Below are 17,204 nucleotides of genomic sequence, written 5' to 3'. Positions count from 1 at the left end.
TTTTTTAGAGGAAGCTGCTCTTGAATTTTCAGTCATCTGGAAACTAGGGGAAGACTTATAAAACCCCAAATGACCAGTTGGTGCAATGGACATATAAATCACAGGGGAGAGGACACCTAGAATGTGATCTCTTCAATGAGATGACAAAGCAAAAGAGCAAACTTCCATTCATCACTCCAACTGATAAAAGACAACCTCACCACTTCCGACATTCAATGGGACATTTTGAACCAGGAAACCCTTATGTATGTCCCAGGTCAGAGAGGCAGGAAGGCAGAGGTGTGAGGAAGCACCCCTGTACTTACAGCACCATAGTTCTTCCTGCAGTTATGTCCACGCCAGTATCTCTGAATCATCAGGACTGAATTTCTCACTTTCAGGAAGTTGGACCTGCAAAAGCATTTCAATCATTTGTCTCTGTGGTTTGACAAGTTATCATCATCTCCTGAGCCTTATTTCTTGAAGATTTGAATCTGAGGGTTCAGGTGGAATAACCACCATATTTTTGGCTTCAAAATGTCTCCTTCCCCAGCTTTCCTTACTTTCATAAAAACATCTGTGGGCACTCTCTCTGAGAGGTCTCTGCAGAAGATTATGCCACATTATGGAAATAGGAAGAACAGGAGATGATGGGAATCCCAGCCTAGCATCATCTTCTCACACCTAAAATCTCTTCCCTATGTGCCCTTCCCATTTTATTCTAGCACCTAAAAATGGATTGAATCCAAATGATCCTCACCAACAACACTCTGCTATCCCTATCTGCTCCTCCAGTCCTCAGCCTGATCTGATCCTACCTCCAGACAACATGGAGACAATTGTGTTGGGAGGCCTTGGGGGGGTCTCGTCTCACTATGATCAGTGTGTGAAAGATTGATGAGTTATTTAGCATATGTCCTTTCTGCAAAGCACAACCTGAGTCACAGCTGTGGCTTGAACAATCAAAGAACATAAAACCCCAAGAAATGTCCCTCCTTCATAGGTGAAGCTTGTCCTTCGCTGTGGCTCCCCCCTCTTCATCCACAATAGTGCTATGAGCTACCTGTCCTCTTCCTATGTCTCGAAACTGGGTTGCAAAGGGAATAGTTCTGAACCCCTTGGGCTTTGGGGAGAGCAACTTTAGTAGCAGTGGTGACCCAGCGTTCCCTCGGCAGTCTTGTGGGGATCTCCACAGACTGGAGATCATGGCCTCAGCATGGCCTTCAGGTGGCTCAGAGCCCTCTGCTGCTCTGCCATAGCAAACACCACATCCCCTGAAGATGGCACTGAACAGGGACAGAACATCCTATTCTGTGCAGGTTTGAGGCAGATAACACAGTTATCCTCTTGTTTCCTCTACTGTTTTCCTCTAGTACTTGCTGCACCTGAGTCTCAACACATCAGGGGTCCCCTCTGGTCATCTAAGCACCAAAGAAGTGATGCAGCCTCTAGGATCCACTTGTTGGATGAAGCATCCCACATAGCCCACCTCCCATTTGGCAATGGGGTTCATACCTACCTGTCTTTATACCCACGGACCACCTTCTGGATGAGGATGACTTTGTCCGTGATGGCCTTGTCTCTCTCAATCTCCAGCAGCATGTCATGGTGGTCCTGTGGGAGGAAGCAACAAAACACCAATGTCTCAGGCTCTTCCTCTGCCTGATATGTGGTCAGAGTGGGTGGTACAAGACCCTTCCCCAGGACAGCTGTCCAAAATAAACTCTGGGGTCATTTCACACCCCAAGTATTACCCCACCTGCTCACTGGGGAAATCCTAACATAAACCATAGCAATTTACAGTCTTCATTCCCAAATGAACCAGGTCATCCAGAAGCTGCAAATGCAATACTTCACAGTCTGAAAACAGCCAAATTACACTGCCCCTCCCTGCAGAGTTCCCTCCTAGTGCTCTCAGCCATGGGAGCAGCTCCTAGGAGCACTGGAGAGGTTTGCAAACAAACTCCAGGCTAACTGGGTCCCATCACTTCTTCCAGCCAAGACTGCAATGCTTCCCTAACCTAAGGACAAAAAAGCTCCTCAAAACACTGAATTTCCTTCGCCCTGAGGCTTTCAGATACACCAATCCAAGGTTTATTCTGATTCCTCCCATGTTGTGTGTGACGCAGCTTTCTTGCCTGGGCATGGCAAGCTGAGCCATGCCACACTGCGTGCAGCAGAGGCAGTTCCACATGTTTCCTGCTCTGCTCGACCTCCCGCGGCCCCTCAGGGCCTCCCAATTTCTCTGTTTCCTGCCCTGACAGCTGTGAAATCTTGATAACAGGCTCTGGAAAGAGCAACTAGTGCCAACAAGTTCTGGGAAGAGATGGGGGTGTTTGTGCTGGCAGTGGGATTTGGGGATGAATTTAGGTGTAAGCAATCACGGTTTATCACTGTGATTTTTGCTCAAGAGAAGCCTCACGTCCACAGAACAGCACAAGAATGGGTTTGTAAGGAAAGATGAGTGTGTAAGGGGCTGCAGGGGACCTGCAGTGTTGGACTGTTCTGTATCAGTTGGACTGATGCAGAAAAGGAGACTGTAGGCACATCTTGGGTTGCAGAAGGATGTGCAGAAAGGAAAATGAGCCTGTTGTGCTCATGTCCCTCTCTCTGCAGGGCTCTGCATGGGCATCCTCCTGCTGCTGTGCCTTTTGGGTGAAGGCAGGAGAGGAAGCTGAACCACTCAGCCCAGGAAGGAAAAGGCTGTGCACTGGATGTGACCACTTTTGTGTTGGTATGGATTTGTGAAGGCATCAGAGCTGGCATCATGTCAGCACTTCCTCCTACCTGCAGCTCCTAAACTGGCCCCAAATGTTCCGCCTTAAGCCAAGGTCTACCCACTGACATGCCAGCCCAGAGACCATGGAAAAGGGGTACGTCTTGTGATGGAAAGGAAATGGTAGGAGACACCTCCAGAGGCAAGGATCCAAGATGGATCCCAAGAGGGAATGTGGAGAACCACCCACCTTTAGAAATATCTTTGTCTTGCCAATCTGCCAGTCATCATGCTTCCCCAGCACTGCTTCAGCAATGCGCTGGCAGGTCCCACGCAGGTCACCCTGACAGAAAAGGAGTTGGGATTCACCAGGACCAGACTCATCCACTGCTCCTCCCAGGCCCAGTGTAAACCTTTTCTGGTCCCAAATCCTGCAGTTTTCTGCTAATGAGGTTCTCATGGCTTTACTGTCACTTTGTTTAAGATGAGTGAGACAGACAGCCTGAATACGGTACCTGTCCCTGCCAGCCCTGTAACCATTTTTCTTCACTTGGAAAGCCCAGAGCACCACTGTGACACTGGGGGATCATATGTTGCATAGTTAGTTGATTTTGGAGAGGAGGCACACGCCATAAATATCTCTGGAGACCGCCCAGCAGAGAGCACTCACTGCCTGTGAAGGAGGACTCTCACCTGCTTGTAGGCTGGCTTCACCCCCGGCATGAGCACCCGGTAGCGGTCCACGAACTCCACGAAGGTGTAGCGGATGGGGTACCCCGCCCGGCGGATGCGGATAGTCTCCATCATCCCTGAGTACCGCAGCTGACGGACGCACAGCTCCCGGTCAAACAGCTGGGGGGGTTACCAGACACCAAATCAAATCACCAGGGGTCTGAGTGCAAATCTTTCAGGACTAGTTTATTGCACTTATGGGCAACCATGCTGTCCTCCACACGGGCCTGATGAGGCACAGGCTGCTGGAGACATTTTTGATTTTCTTTGCATGGCTTTGTTATCTAGTTCATCCCACGCCTTTTTCTTGGACTAACCAGAACAATACTCAGAAGCAGCAGCATGGTATGATATATGGACCCAGAGAACCTCAGACAGCACCTCGATACAAACAATTTTTTCCCCCCCCTAAAACACATTTCAGAATGAAGTAAAAGTTTTAGAATAACATAAAGTAACAAACAGCCAGGACTTTCCACTGACCTTTCACTTCCGCCATGCCATTTCCTATCACTATCAGTATGTTTTCCTTCAAAGGCAGGGACAGAAAATGATCTCTCAGACAATGTTCTCTTTTGCAGTCACCCCGCACAGCTCTGTGTGCCTTTATCTGGGATTGCTTTTCCTTTGGATTATTAAGCCAAGGCCAAAATTAAATTTAGCAAGAAATCACATTTCATGTCACACTGCAGTCTCTGGTTTAGTGTTAGCTCACCCACTTATTTGTTTCACGGGGAGATTAATTTCTCTTTGTCTGATTCCTTCAAACTTCAAACTGTTCTCCTGTCTCACTGAAAGTTTTGTAGACAAATAGTTTGAACAGAGACTTCTGGCTTAGTACTTGTAAGACCTGATGAAATACAGACTTCCTATGCAGAAGTCAAAGTATCAGACTGAATTCCAAACACCCAGGTGTAAAAACAGTTCATAATCAGGGCACATAGAATGATTTGCTAACATCAGTTCAGGGTGTACACCTATTTCTCATCATTGCCTATGTGCAAAAAGAAGGTCTTGTTCTAATCTCTGCTCAGATGATAATCACACATCAGACATATTGTTAAATATTTACCCAAAATATTCCATTAACTGGTTTTTACTCTCACCAAAACCAGGATAAGAGCACAGTAAAATGGTCTGAGACACCCACCAGAACTTTTGCTCTACATCCTATTAGGTTCTCTGAACAGCAAAAATAAGTTTCAAACAAACACTGCTTGTAGATAACAGCCCTGAAATTCAGGATTTTATGCTTTTTTGCACTCAGCTGAGCTTTGCTAACAGACATGGACTTTAGATGAAGCTCCAGCCCTGGCTAGATTATTTAGCAAATAAAGTTCTTCCTTTCCAAGCAGTACCACAATTAAGTTTGGCGGGCAGGAAACAGTGATTGCTTACAGCACCAGTGTCTGATCCTGCAAGGTGTGGGGAGTGGGATCAGGGTGTGCAGCACCCACCTTATCACCTGCCTTCTGCTGCAAAACTCGGAGAGCCCTTCCTTGAGCAGTTTGTGGTCAGGGGGATTGAGAGTCCTCTCCTTCCTTCTTATTTGCTCCCAAAAGTTTGCCCCCAAAATGTTCATTGCTTTTGAAGCAAATCACTGTGAACTGGAGCAAGATAACTCCTCTCATGTTTCCTCTCTGCTATTTTGCCCTTTTTCCTCTGCTTTTAGAACCCTGCTTTTGTAATCGGTGAAGAAAAAAAAAATAGGCAGTGGGAATGACCAAACAGGATTTAAAATAAGGGAGATCCATTGTGAGCAAAGATTTTTAGGAAAACACCCATGGGAAGATGATTTTGAGAAAGCACTGAACTCTGCCACAGAACTAAACCCATGGCTCAGCTGAAGTCTCTGGCAGGAAGGAGCCTACCCCCTATGGAAATGGAGAGGAATTTCCTATAGGATAAGGGCCTGCAGGGTGAATTCCTTGAGATTGTCCTTGAGAAGCAAGGCAGGGTCAGCCTTTATGCCCTGCAAAAAGTTTTGGGGTGCTGTTGGACTGCAAAGCAAGTGCCTGATTTTTCCAACCCTTTAGTGACTCTGTTGCTTGCACAGCAGGCTTTGGGTTGCTTTTCCAAGCACAAGGCTCAATCCTGACTCCACTGATGCCCAAAGGAGTTTTGCCAGTAACTGCAGGGCAGAATGACCCCACGGGCAGTCCCATACAAAAAGCAACCAAAAGAGAAAAGCAGGACTTACCATGGGCTTCTTGTACTCATTGGGCTTGATGCAGCGGACAAAAAAGGGCTGGCACACGCTGAGAGTCCTCATCAACAGCTCCAGGGAGCGCTTGAACTGGCTGCTGAGCGTCGGAGAGCGCTTCCTCGTCTCCGCTCCCTGCAAAACCGCAGCGCAGCAGCGCACTCAGGAAATGAAAGGATAACACTGGCTTTCCCCTCTGGCCACGTCCCCTGGAACCTCCTGCAACAGCCAGGGCTGGAGGGGGAGCGGGGCCAGAGGTGGCTGAAAGTTGTGGCAGGAGAGGGGAAGGGCAGAGCCTGTGAAATTGCAATGGCTGGGCTCTGGCAGCCTGCTCCATATGGCTCTATGCAGGCAGGAAAAGTGCCGTGGTTTAATTTCTCCTGCTTGAACCTCCCTGTGGAAAACCCATCTTCCCTGTGCAGAGCCACAAGGCAGATCTGTCTATAGGGGCAAACAGGCTCTTCTGGGCCATCAAAATTCTCTGTATTACAGCCTGGGGCAGTGCACCTGCCCGGGGATGCTCTCAGGAGCAGTGTGGGCTTCCCTGTCCCCATGCATTGCAGCATGGGCATGCCAAATCCTCTGTCATGGTTCCTCGTGTCAGGCAGGGCTCCTCCTGCTCCCTGGAACAAGAACCAGAGACTCATTTAGGGTAAAAAATAACCCAGGAGAATGCTTGTTGCAGGGTGACTCTGCAACAGTTCCAGAAACTTCTGCTGAGATTCCTCAGCCTGTACTACCACAGATTCGAGTTGCTTTTGGAGAAGAATATTAACTAGACTAAATGAAGTGAGTATTTAGGGAGATCAGGAAGATTTGGAGTATTTTTCTTGGTTCAGCTTCCCTGGTCAAATTAATAATCCAATCTCTATTTTGGGGCAAGTGCTTCTAAATGAGAATGTGTATGTTTCCCTTAATAGTCCCTTCTCCCTGCTCTGGGAAAACCTTGTTAAACCACCTCCAAATCAAGTCCCTAGCCCGTTTCATGTGCCAGACTCTATTACCTGAGCTCATTACACATCAGTCACAGCGGTGCTGTGTGTCTAGTGGGATCTAGTGCTCAGGGAGCCTTTGTGAGGCAGCAGGTAACGCTGGAGGGCTGGAAGAAGAGTTGGGCACAAGGAGGTAACTCCCTCTTAACTAAAGACAGGCTGAGCATGTAACATGACCTGTGATATGACCTGATGGCTAGAGAATTCCCAAAGGGAGAATTCCAGCAGGCTTTTAACACATTTTTCTTTCAAATATCCTCTTATTTGCAGGTGGTCAAGCCATGTGTGGAGTCACAAAATCCTCATCTGCACTGGCCTTGCTGCCATGTTTTGCAGTGTTTATCTGCACATTTCTGTTACCGTGTTTATTTCTACTTTTGCTAAAATTTTTACATGCGCTTCACCACATATCGCCAATAACCTTTAACATTCCCACCCCCCAAAACTGAGGAATTCCATAGAATCACAGAATAGTTTGGATCAGAAGGGATTACACATTCCCTCTAGTCCAACCCCTTTGCCACGAACAGAGAGTTTACACAGCTCAGGTTGGATGTGATGTTGAGACAAACCCAATCAAGACAAGCACAAAGTCGTCATGGAATTCCAACAAGAGAAAACCCAGTTCATGCAAACACCACAAAAACCTGGCCTGCTTGCCAAGAACAGCATGGGGGGCTACCAGTGATCTCTCCCAGCAAAATCCTCCCCAGAACGACAAACTGTTAACAAATCTGGGGTAATTAATGGATACAGCTGCTACCTGCAGAGCACTGGAGAGTCTGATGCTCATATTTTGTTGCAGATTTTCTAAGGAAAAGGCTGTTTCAGTCCTGGTTTGAAAGGCTTTGATGAATGTTTTCTCATCACATTGCTAATTATGCACACAAGGTCACCTCTGTGAGGTGGGGAAGGATAGCCACAGGGGTTGGAAGCAGCAACAGATGCAGGAGCAGGGCTGGCAGTCCAAAACAATTGCATGTTAGCCAAATTTTAGTCAGTTTGGGCTTGGCTGGGAGAGATCATTTTTAAGCCATGGTGTTAGGAAGGGAGCAAAACTTTGTACAAGGGTCTACAAGGGAAGGCACGAGTGGTTTGCTCCCAGACAGCAAGAAATGCCTCTCCAGCTTGCTGGTGCCTTGCATTTCTTTCCTGCATGCATCCAGATCTGGCAAAAAGCAGTGGTGCCATCTCCATCCTTACATCTGAGGGCTTTTTGCTGGGAGGGGTTGGAAGGAAGGGACAGTGACCAGAGAGCAGCTTATCTTCCTGTCAAAATAGTCAGAGCAGTCTGGGCTCCCCCTGCCAAGACCACATCATCCCATTGAGGGATGACATTTCAGGGCCTGACAATTGTGCACAGACCCCTCTCAATGGTGGGCACCGCCCCATGGGAACTTTTCAGGCTCTCAGACGTACAATAAATAACCTGACAAGTGTTTTGCATCAGCTTCATCCTTTAGGGATGGGTGACACCACTAAATTGTGGTGTCAATTGTGGTTCCTTCTGCCTCACCTCAACAGCATCTTGGAGAGAATCATACCTCTTCCCTTACTTCAACAAAATGACCCTTCAACATAAATTACTTTAAAAAAAAAGGAATGGAGCAGTGTCTCAACACAGCCTAGCAAGGCACTGAAAAATACAGGATTTACTGCAGAGGAGAAGCATTTTTTAAGCTAAAGCCAGACCCACTCCCCATAGCCTGATGGAGAAAGGGCTGATACATTCTGCTTTTGCCCAGCTAGACACTTCCTAGCTTTCAAACTCTGAGACGGTGACATCTTTGGGACTCAGACTCTCTTCACTTGTGTTCATACAAAGCCCAGTAGAAGGGAGGATGAGACCTGTGTAAAATGGGGAAAGATGAGCAGGATTCACAGGTACTGTACCCCAGACTGCAGCACTCAGCCTGTACTTAACATCAAAGGAGAAAAACACTCAAAAACAGAAGAGCAAAACAAGAAAAAGAAGAGAAATAGATGATTTACAGAAAAGGAGCATGCAGAAGAGAGTTTAGAATGATGTGCAGACCAGCATGACATCCAGACATGCTTAAATTCTGCTTCTTTCTGTCATCTCAAGCCAGTCTGAACTTTGGAAGTGCAAACACATACATGGCTGTTTGCAGTAACACCAAGACAAAAGGCAAGGAGAATGGCAACTTCCAGGAGAAATGTCACTGAGCCAGAAATGGTAGAGGTTATTCTTTCTGTCTCTTTGCACCTTCTCCTCCTTGAATGACAAGGCTGCTGGTACAGCAGAAACACATCAGGAGATGGCAGCCTGCCTCAGTGGAAATGCAGAAAGATGAAATACTTGGGGAGAGCTAGGGAAGGAGGGTGAAGCATGTGCCACCAGCAATATTCTGGGGAAAGGTTCTGGACAAAGGACCATCCTCCCATCTCTTTAGGATTGTATGGTCACTAAATTGAGCCATGCCAATGTGACATGCAGTCTCTGGGCAAAATGATGCTTTTCTTTGTAATATTTTTATATGAAATGTCACTGGAGTGACCTTCAGGTGACTACTGAAAGCTGACACCACCTCATTCTGCAGCATCATATAGTGAAGAGAGTCTTTCTCCTAAAGGCTGTGCAGTCTGGAAAGTGCCTTCCAATGCAATGGTGACTTGGGCTACATAACAGTGCCAAGTACCACTGTTTTGAACTACAAGCTTATTGAGATGCATATATATATATACATATATGTGTATATATATATATATATATGAAAAATAATTTTTATCTTGGCTGTTCCACCTTTACTTCAGTGTCTAACAAATACGATTATTATTCATTAGAAAAACTACAAACCACAAAGTTTAGTTATAAGATCAACTATGACAACAACAAAACTCCCATTTCCCTGTATCACCTGTTGACATCTTCAGAGGAAAAAACTGGTCTAAACATTTCTGACAGATTTTGCACATTTGTCTCCTGGATTTAATCCCACCATAGAATCACAGAATCATTAATTGTTTGGGTTGGAAGGGATCTTAAAGTTCATTTAGTTCCGACCCCAGTGCCATGGGCAGGGACACCTTCCATTAGACCAGACTGCTCAAAGCCCCATCCAACCTGGCTTTGAACACTTCCACAGATGGAGCATCCACAGCTTCTCTGGGCAACCTGTGCCAGTGCCTTGCTACCCTCACAGAAAAGAAATTCTTCCTAATACCTCAACTAAACATTTTCTTTTTCACTTTAAAGCCATTCTCCTTGTCCAATCACTCAAGGCCCTCTCCAGCTCTCTTGTATCCTAACTCAGGAAAGACTATTATTTTTGGTACAACTGTAGAGCAAGGCCCGGTGATATGTTCCAATTGAAACAATTTTCACCATGATACAGAGGGGAAGGAGTCCTCCTCTGGAATTAATGTCTTTCAGTCATTTTGGGTCAGATCCTCCTCATTGGAATTCCAAATCCAAACATCCAAGATACTGCAGAAGTAAAAAGGGATGAAATTCAGCCCCATGCAAAGAGCTGAATTTTGAAAAGTAGGCTAATCCTCTGGTTATCAAGGGGCTGTGGAAATGTGAGCAGTCAAAAAGTTTATGTCATAAATGTTTTAGAACACAATATTACCTTATGGCCAAATAACTAGCAAGCAAGGTTTGGAAGTTATCAGAACCAGTCAGCAGATGAGATGCAACAGAAAAGATGTAAAAGAGGTGCCAAAAGCCTGTTTTGATGATCACAACAAAATTTCATATTATCTTGTCTTTGAAGGCTTGGATCTGAGGTCCCCCTGAAAAAAAACTAACCTTCCACCTCCAAAATTAATAGCACAATAATTTCCTAACAACCCAGAAATGCAATCCAGGGGTCTCTGCATGTGAGCTGTCTTGCCTCAAAAAGTGTAACACAGGGTGACATTTGCGTTGTTTGGAGGAATAATGTCCCACTGAAGCCAATGGTGGCACCACAGTAAACAACAGCCAAATCCCAGATGATCCATCTGAAGTTATTTAGAATGATTCAAATATCAGGAAAAAATCCTCAAAACCTTGGCTGAGCCTGGTTCTGATTTTATCCAAACCAAATTCCCATCACTACAAAGTTCTTCTGAGTTGCGTCGTAGAATTAAGTGACACAGTAATACCCCTGTACCTATTCAACAAGCTGTAAAAATGCTCTCCAACACATTGGTCACTTGAAATGGATCCTCTATAGATAGTGCAGGAAGAGGAATAAACCAACAGGAGTAAAGCACAATCCTTGCCAAGGAGAGGTGAGTATACAAAAGAGGAACTCATGTATTCAGTTTACCTTTGGTGTGGGTGTGGGCGACTGGCCAAATGTGCTGGATGCATAGCCACAGAGAAACTACACGAAGCACAGGTAAAAAAACAAAACAAAACACAAAACAGAGACAGAGAAGAGCAAATAGTGAAAAGAAGGAATAACTGAAATGGAAGCCTGACATTTTTAGTCTGGGAAGTCCAGTTGTTATATATCTCATGAACAAAATGCATTAATTCTTAGATTTTTGTATGACCCTCTCCTAGATTTTTTCCTTCGTCTTGATGTTCACTTCTCTGAGGTAGCTGCCAGTGTTAGCTCTTGATTCTTGGAAACAAACTTTATACATTTTTTAACCTCACTATCTATCCAATTTCAGCCATTCCCACTCTTCTACCTCACACATCTCTGCTCTCAATATACAGTGGCCGGCAAGGTGCCAGGAACAAACCACAAAAACTGTAAAGAAATCTCGCCCTTCCTCCCTAATTTTAATCCCCAAATCAGGTATTTTTGATAGAATTTCAACTTTTGCCAAGGGGAAAGACACCCTGCCCCCCCAGTTTCCCATTTGTTTTTCACTTTACAGGGTTCCATCCTCCACTGCTCCTTCTACCTGTTCCTTGAACAAGCAGTGCTGCCAGACCATACCAGCTGATTCCTCAGAGAGACAATGTACAACTCCCACTTAATCCATAATTTCACCTGGCACCACTCAAAGCAATGCTCCTGTTCAGCAAACACACGCAGATAAACCCACTCTGTGATGACCATGAATAAATGAGACTTTACAGCCCCATGTGCTCCAGAAATGCCCAGTTCACCCCACAGGTTTCATTGTGTACAGATATTAGGTCTTTCAGGGACCAAACAGTTACTACAACATTCAAATATACAATCTCAACCAGTTATCAAATTTCTCTGATCTGTGGCTTTCTCAAGTTTCTGGAATATAAGGGCACCATGTGAAAGACTGAATGTAAAGTAGATGTGGACTTACTTGTACTTGACTCACAAAATCCTACAAACTCATCAATAAGCTCCTGAGGACCAAAGTTTGGAAGGTGTTGAGCAAAAGGCCTCAGGATTTGATTCAGGCCTTAGCAGAACAGCCACTTGTCTCTCTTTAAGAGAAGATGTTATATTTGATTGACCAAGCCTGAGTGTCTCTGGAAATTTCCTACACATAGTGCCTCACTGAGTCTGGGGGAAGGCATGCACAGCTCCAAGGCATTCCAAGGACACTTCACCACAGAGCTTTGCTACATGCAGTCAATTTCTGTGACCCAGGCTCACTTGCTCCTTCTTTTGGGGCACGTGTCCTAATAAAGGGGCTGCAGACATTAATAAACATTGGTGGAAAGCAATGGCAAAACATCCCAGCCCCATGTTGGATACTGCTTGTCTGAGAATTTTTGTGTGGTGGTGTTCAGGAAATTAGTGCTCTCCAGGTTCACAGCGACACTGTGCATGACTAGAGGAGCTTGTACACGATGTTGGCTCTTCCAGTTCCATGACATTAGGCTGAAATCTCTCATTCCAAAAAGAAACTCAGGCATCATTAACATATCAAAGCACAGGGACCACCACTTGGGACAGATTCTGAAGATGTCTAGTGAAACTATAAAAAAACCTCAAACAGTTTATGCTAAAAAAAAAGGGGATCCAATGTTTTCAGAGGTTTCAGTTCTCAGATCGTAGACAACATCCAGGCAGACATCTCAACTTTGCTATTATATACTTCCAGCATATTTTAAAGATGCTTTGGTAGGGGTCCCTGTGAGAAAGCTTGTGTGACTGTGTAAACCCTTTCATTGATTCCCCACAGTGCATCTCTGCTGTGCCCAAAGAAGAAAGAAATCACTTCCAAGGTCAACTGCAAAGCTTACACCAAAAATAAAAAGCAGCAAGGAATAAGCAATCAAAAGCAAAGTAAGCAGCAGCACTGATGCTAAGGGAGTTAGTGTCTACTTCAACAGGAGTATCCACTTCTGAGGATAGCTCTGAACCCAACAGGAGTGTCATGCCAATTGGTAGCTTAATTAGTAATTGATAAATGTTAATTTATTCCAAATGAAGTCAAAAGGATAATGACCATTAATTTCATCAGGAGTAAAACTGAATGGCTGAAGTTTATGAACAAGGCTTGCAAAACAGCATGTAGCATACTCAAAGAAATGTCTTGGGAATGTAAAATATTTCTTTCCCTTGGCAAATAAAGGAATGCAGCACTTACAAATTGGCACTCCTGAAAGTCCCTAAATCCCTTGGTCCATCAGTGGCATTGGCTGGCATTTGGAAATGGGACTCCGACTGTCAAAAAATGTGTTTGCTTTGAAAAATGTTATTGCCACACCCTCTGCAGTCCCATGACTTTTGCCTTGGGAAAGACTGGGGGATTTGGCCATAGTGACTGATCTGTATAGGCTTTCAGATTCTGCAAGACTGACATCTTAAAACACTTTCTACTTTAATCCTGGGAGCAGGGATGAGTAGAGAGATTTAGATGTTCAACTTCTTGAAGAAAATGTTGCACATTTGTGTTACTAAAGTGAAATGGTCACTAATCTCGGCATTTAAGCTGGTATCCCAGTAATAAATGTTCAAATGGGGTAGAAAGGGTTAAAGCAGTAACTGCCTTTCTCTGAAATTTCAGGGCACACAGTCTTCTCTCACACTGAGTGTGGAGTAGACGCAACCTCCTGGAGAACTGGGATGTGGAAAGAGGAGCTTTGAAGTTCAGCTTTCAAACTGGTGCTCCCTCACTCTGCAGTGGTAACAGTAAAATACAACTGTTCCCTTCAAGTCTTCTTGTGGTGCTTAAGGACCAGCAAGATTGTCCTTTTGTTCTACTCTGGTTGACAAGCATTTGGCTTTTACCTGGACTCATAGAGAGGTTTGGATTTAAAGGGACCTTCAAAGTCACCTAGTTCCAACCCTCCTGCCATAGGCAGGGACACCTTCCAGTAGGCCAGATTGCTTGAACACTTGAACACTTTGAGGGATGGGGCATCTACAGCTTCTCTGGGCAATCTATATCAGTATCTCACCACCCTCAAGGTAAGAACTTCCTAACACCTAATCTAAACCTACTCTCTGTTAGTTTATTTCTCATTCTATTATACACACATCTGGATGACCTAACTGGAAGGCACAGTTACTTTTCTCTCAGATTTCTACAATCACAAACCTGATTGTTCCAATCCCTACACAAGTCTGAGGGCCATGATAGCAAAAAAATAATATTTGATGAACCAAATGCAGTGAACCAGGGCATGAATGTGGATGCACCCATGACACTGCATTAACACTTCCTGATAGTTGACTCTCACTAGCAGGTTTGGAACACCCCAAGGAGCATCGGAGCAACATGACTCTGCAAATCTTCCACCCCTTCCAGGAACACCCCTCCTCCTGAATAAACATCTTCTCCCGCCTGCATTACCATTGCCACATCTGCTTGGAAGATCTGCTTGATGAATTTGTTTTTTGAGGAATGCACCAGCTGAATGATGTCTCCATGCAGCGTGTCCCTGTTTTTCTCCAAGAAACCTAGAGAAATAATGGGACAACACATAGATGACACAGTGCAACATGGTCAGCACGTGAGCTGCAAGCAGCTTCTGGGTTGTTGGATTACTGGACGTTCTTGGTGTATGGGAGTAATGAGTGGGCAGAGAGAGAGAGACCATGAGAAGGAAGACAGAAGTGCATCTTCAGACTGGACTGAGGATGCAGTGGTGCAAAGCACTGCCATTCTGTCACAGGCACACATGAATGAAACAGCACCAAACTCTGCAGCTCATGGGCACAGCTGGGGGGGCAAGTCATTGCAGCCAGAAAAGGGAAACATCGACACGACCGAGGACTACCACGTTGCCCTGCTCCAACACAGCAGTGGCTTGTCTGCCCATGAACATCCCCTCACCCCCTGCAGTGCCCTAGGAGCTGCTCCATACCTTTTGTTTCATAGTAAACAATTCCAGCAAAATGGTTAATGCCAAACTGGGTTTCGTAGTTATTCTTCGGAGGAATATAATTGGTGTTAAGCTTGTGCTGGGAGTTCAGCTTGTGCAACATGGTGGCATCTGTACCCTGTACATGCACGAAAAGATCTGACATTTAACCAAGGCTATTCCCATTGAAATAATTTTCCAGTCAATAACACATTTCTTTCTTGACTTGGTGACAATGTGCATTTATGTTGAGAAGTGATATGTTGGAGAAGATATGTCAAGTGCAAAAATTACAGAAAATAATTAAATATCACTGGTATGTAGTTCTGTATTCAAAATAATGCTCCAAAAGGAGTATATTTAACATTATTTTCTCTTAAACTTTGCCAATAGATGTTTTTGAGCCTCTTGCAGGCATATTTTCCCATCAGAAACACTTGTTTCTATGACACTGACGGAAGAACATTAAAGAGAGCAATAAAAACTATAAATAGGCAGGCCACTGGTGAATGCGTCTTTGGGGCTGAGCAGATCTCTCACAGGTTACCAGCATGCAAGTGCAAAGGGGATAAAATTAGGAGAGCCGCGGGCAGCAAGGTTGAGTAGAAAAAACACACCTTGGGGAACTTGCTCTCCTCGTCAATGAGGGAGATGATGTTCATAGGCTTGATGGCAATCATGTCCAAGGCATCCTGGTTATCCGTGAACTCGATGTGCTGCCAGTTGATGTTCTCCAGGTTGTACTCCTCCTGCTCTAGCTTGAACACATGGCGCACAAAGAACTGCTGCAGGTTTTCATTTGCAAAGTTAATGCAAAGCTGCTCAAAACTGTGGAGGGAAGGTCAAGAAAAGGCCTTTTTATATACACCCTCGTTAATTCTTTCTACATCTCTCTTCATGCTTTAAGCAATGCTCTCAGACCTTGTCAACCACTCAGTAAAGCTGCTGTTGGCTTAGAGTTTCCTCATTGGTTCATACAATCAGTTTTTTTCCAAAAACAATGCTATGTGTATGGTCTAAATCAGTTCAGAAACTGATTGATTAGCTCTGATAATTTCTCATATAGAAATAGGCTTGGTCCAACCCAGTCCAGCTCACTTCAGGAGAGGTGAAAGGACTGCAAGACCTTCAGCTTGGGCTTGTGAAGGAGGATTAAGACCTGGTTCTCCTTTTGCAGGCTCCATACCTGTTCACTGTGAAGTTCTCAAAGCCAAAGATATCAAGAAGGCCAATGGATCTCCTGATACTTTTGAGTTCCTGGGAAGGAGGTCTGTAAATTGCAGCATTGATCTTCTCCACGATCCACACAAAAAGTCGCCCATAAATTCCCTGCAACATCCCAAAGATGGAGCTCACTGACACAGTTCAGCACTTTGTCCTGCTAGTCTGTGTCACCACTTCACCCTTGACGGCACAGGTTCTCCTAAAGCATGGCCAACAACCAGACAGTCCCTGAGGATGTGCTCACCAACGTTTGTGCCAGACTCTTGGCATGGCTTAAAGCTTCAAGAACCATGTAGATCAAGGAAAACAGACCTGAAAGCCCGAAAGCCTAGCTAAAAGACAATTGAGCGCAAACCTCTAAATTTGGATAGTGCTACATTTTGGATCTTTGGGCTTGCTGTGAAGCCAGACAGTCCTGTCCTTGGTTTCCACATGTTTCTCTCCACAGATCAGCAGAGCAGAGCCATGTTGTGCTGCAAGAACATCTTGCTCACTTGAACAAGGCGCTCACTGAAACAGTGCAGCACTGGCTGAACAGTCTGATGATCTAATGACACAGATATTGCTGCTTCAGTAATTCCAGAACTTCATGTTTTAAGCTGTTGTTAATTTTTATTTTATAAGCTACAGTAGTGTGACCAAGAGGGGAGACTAATTCAAAGGCCTGTCACCATTAGAGAAGACCCTGCAGGCTAGTTAGCTTTCAAACCAGCTTGATCGACCAATTCCCCACAGATAAAATGAGGACCCAAGTTGGTCAAGGCATGCCAATAGTGCTTGTCTTGTAATTTTACATGGGGCTGCAAACAGCACAGCAGTGATCCACACCTATCCCATCAACCTTCTTCACTCCAAAGCCTCAAGATGTTCTAAGTGCTCTGATGGCTTCTGGACTGGTCTATCCCTGGCCTTGTGTTGTTCAGCTGTATTTATTGCTGCTTATGTTCCCAAATCCTGAAATTTGGGTGTGTGCGCTGGAGGTGTTGGTAGAGTTGCTCTGATTTACAGTAGCTGAGGATCTTTCTAGAAGCTGAGGTAAAGCCATTTCAGAATGCTGGGTCCTTCAGCAGGTCCCCTTTGAGTACAGACAATCTCCAATCCAGATGCCAAATCCCTTGCAGAGCACGTTACATACATTCCTTCCACCTCAAC

At 45.1% G+C, this 17,204-nt stretch overlaps 1 protein-coding gene across 6 annotated transcripts in view; it reads right to left on the bottom strand.

The window, feature by feature from the left end:
• The window catches only part of MYO7A (myosin VIIA), a 103,278-nt gene that overhangs the window by 31,947 nt on the left and 54,127 nt on the right, over positions 1–17,204 (bottom strand). For 3 of the 6 annotated variants that reach the window (XM_074534988.1, XM_074534987.1, XM_074534990.1), the window contains 10 exons: positions 16,015–16,157; positions 15,446–15,656; positions 14,832–14,967; positions 14,318–14,424; positions 10,900–10,956; positions 5,628–5,765; positions 3,389–3,547; positions 2,946–3,038; positions 1,499–1,593; positions 306–390 (listed from right to left, as the gene is read on the bottom strand). In XM_074534988.1, coding sequence (XP_074391089.1) covers positions 306–390; positions 1,499–1,593; positions 2,946–3,038; positions 3,389–3,547; positions 5,628–5,765; positions 10,900–10,956; positions 14,318–14,424; positions 14,832–14,967; positions 15,446–15,656; positions 16,015–16,157 — 1,224 coding nt within the window. The remainder of the gene's footprint in view (positions 1–305; positions 391–1,498; positions 1,594–2,945; positions 3,039–3,388; positions 3,548–5,627; positions 5,766–10,899; positions 10,957–14,317; positions 14,425–14,831; positions 14,968–15,445; positions 15,657–16,014; positions 16,158–17,204) is intronic. The other 3 variants (XM_074534992.1, XM_074534989.1, XM_074534991.1) reach the window with 1 other exon arrangement.

The sequence above is a fragment of the Zonotrichia albicollis genome, chromosome 2 (assembly GCF_047830755.1).
Source record: "Zonotrichia albicollis isolate bZonAlb1 chromosome 2, bZonAlb1.hap1, whole genome shotgun sequence".
NCBI classification, from domain to species: Eukaryota; Metazoa; Chordata; class Aves; order Passeriformes; family Passerellidae; genus Zonotrichia; species Zonotrichia albicollis.
This window is presented reverse-complemented; position numbering and strand designations above follow the sequence as displayed.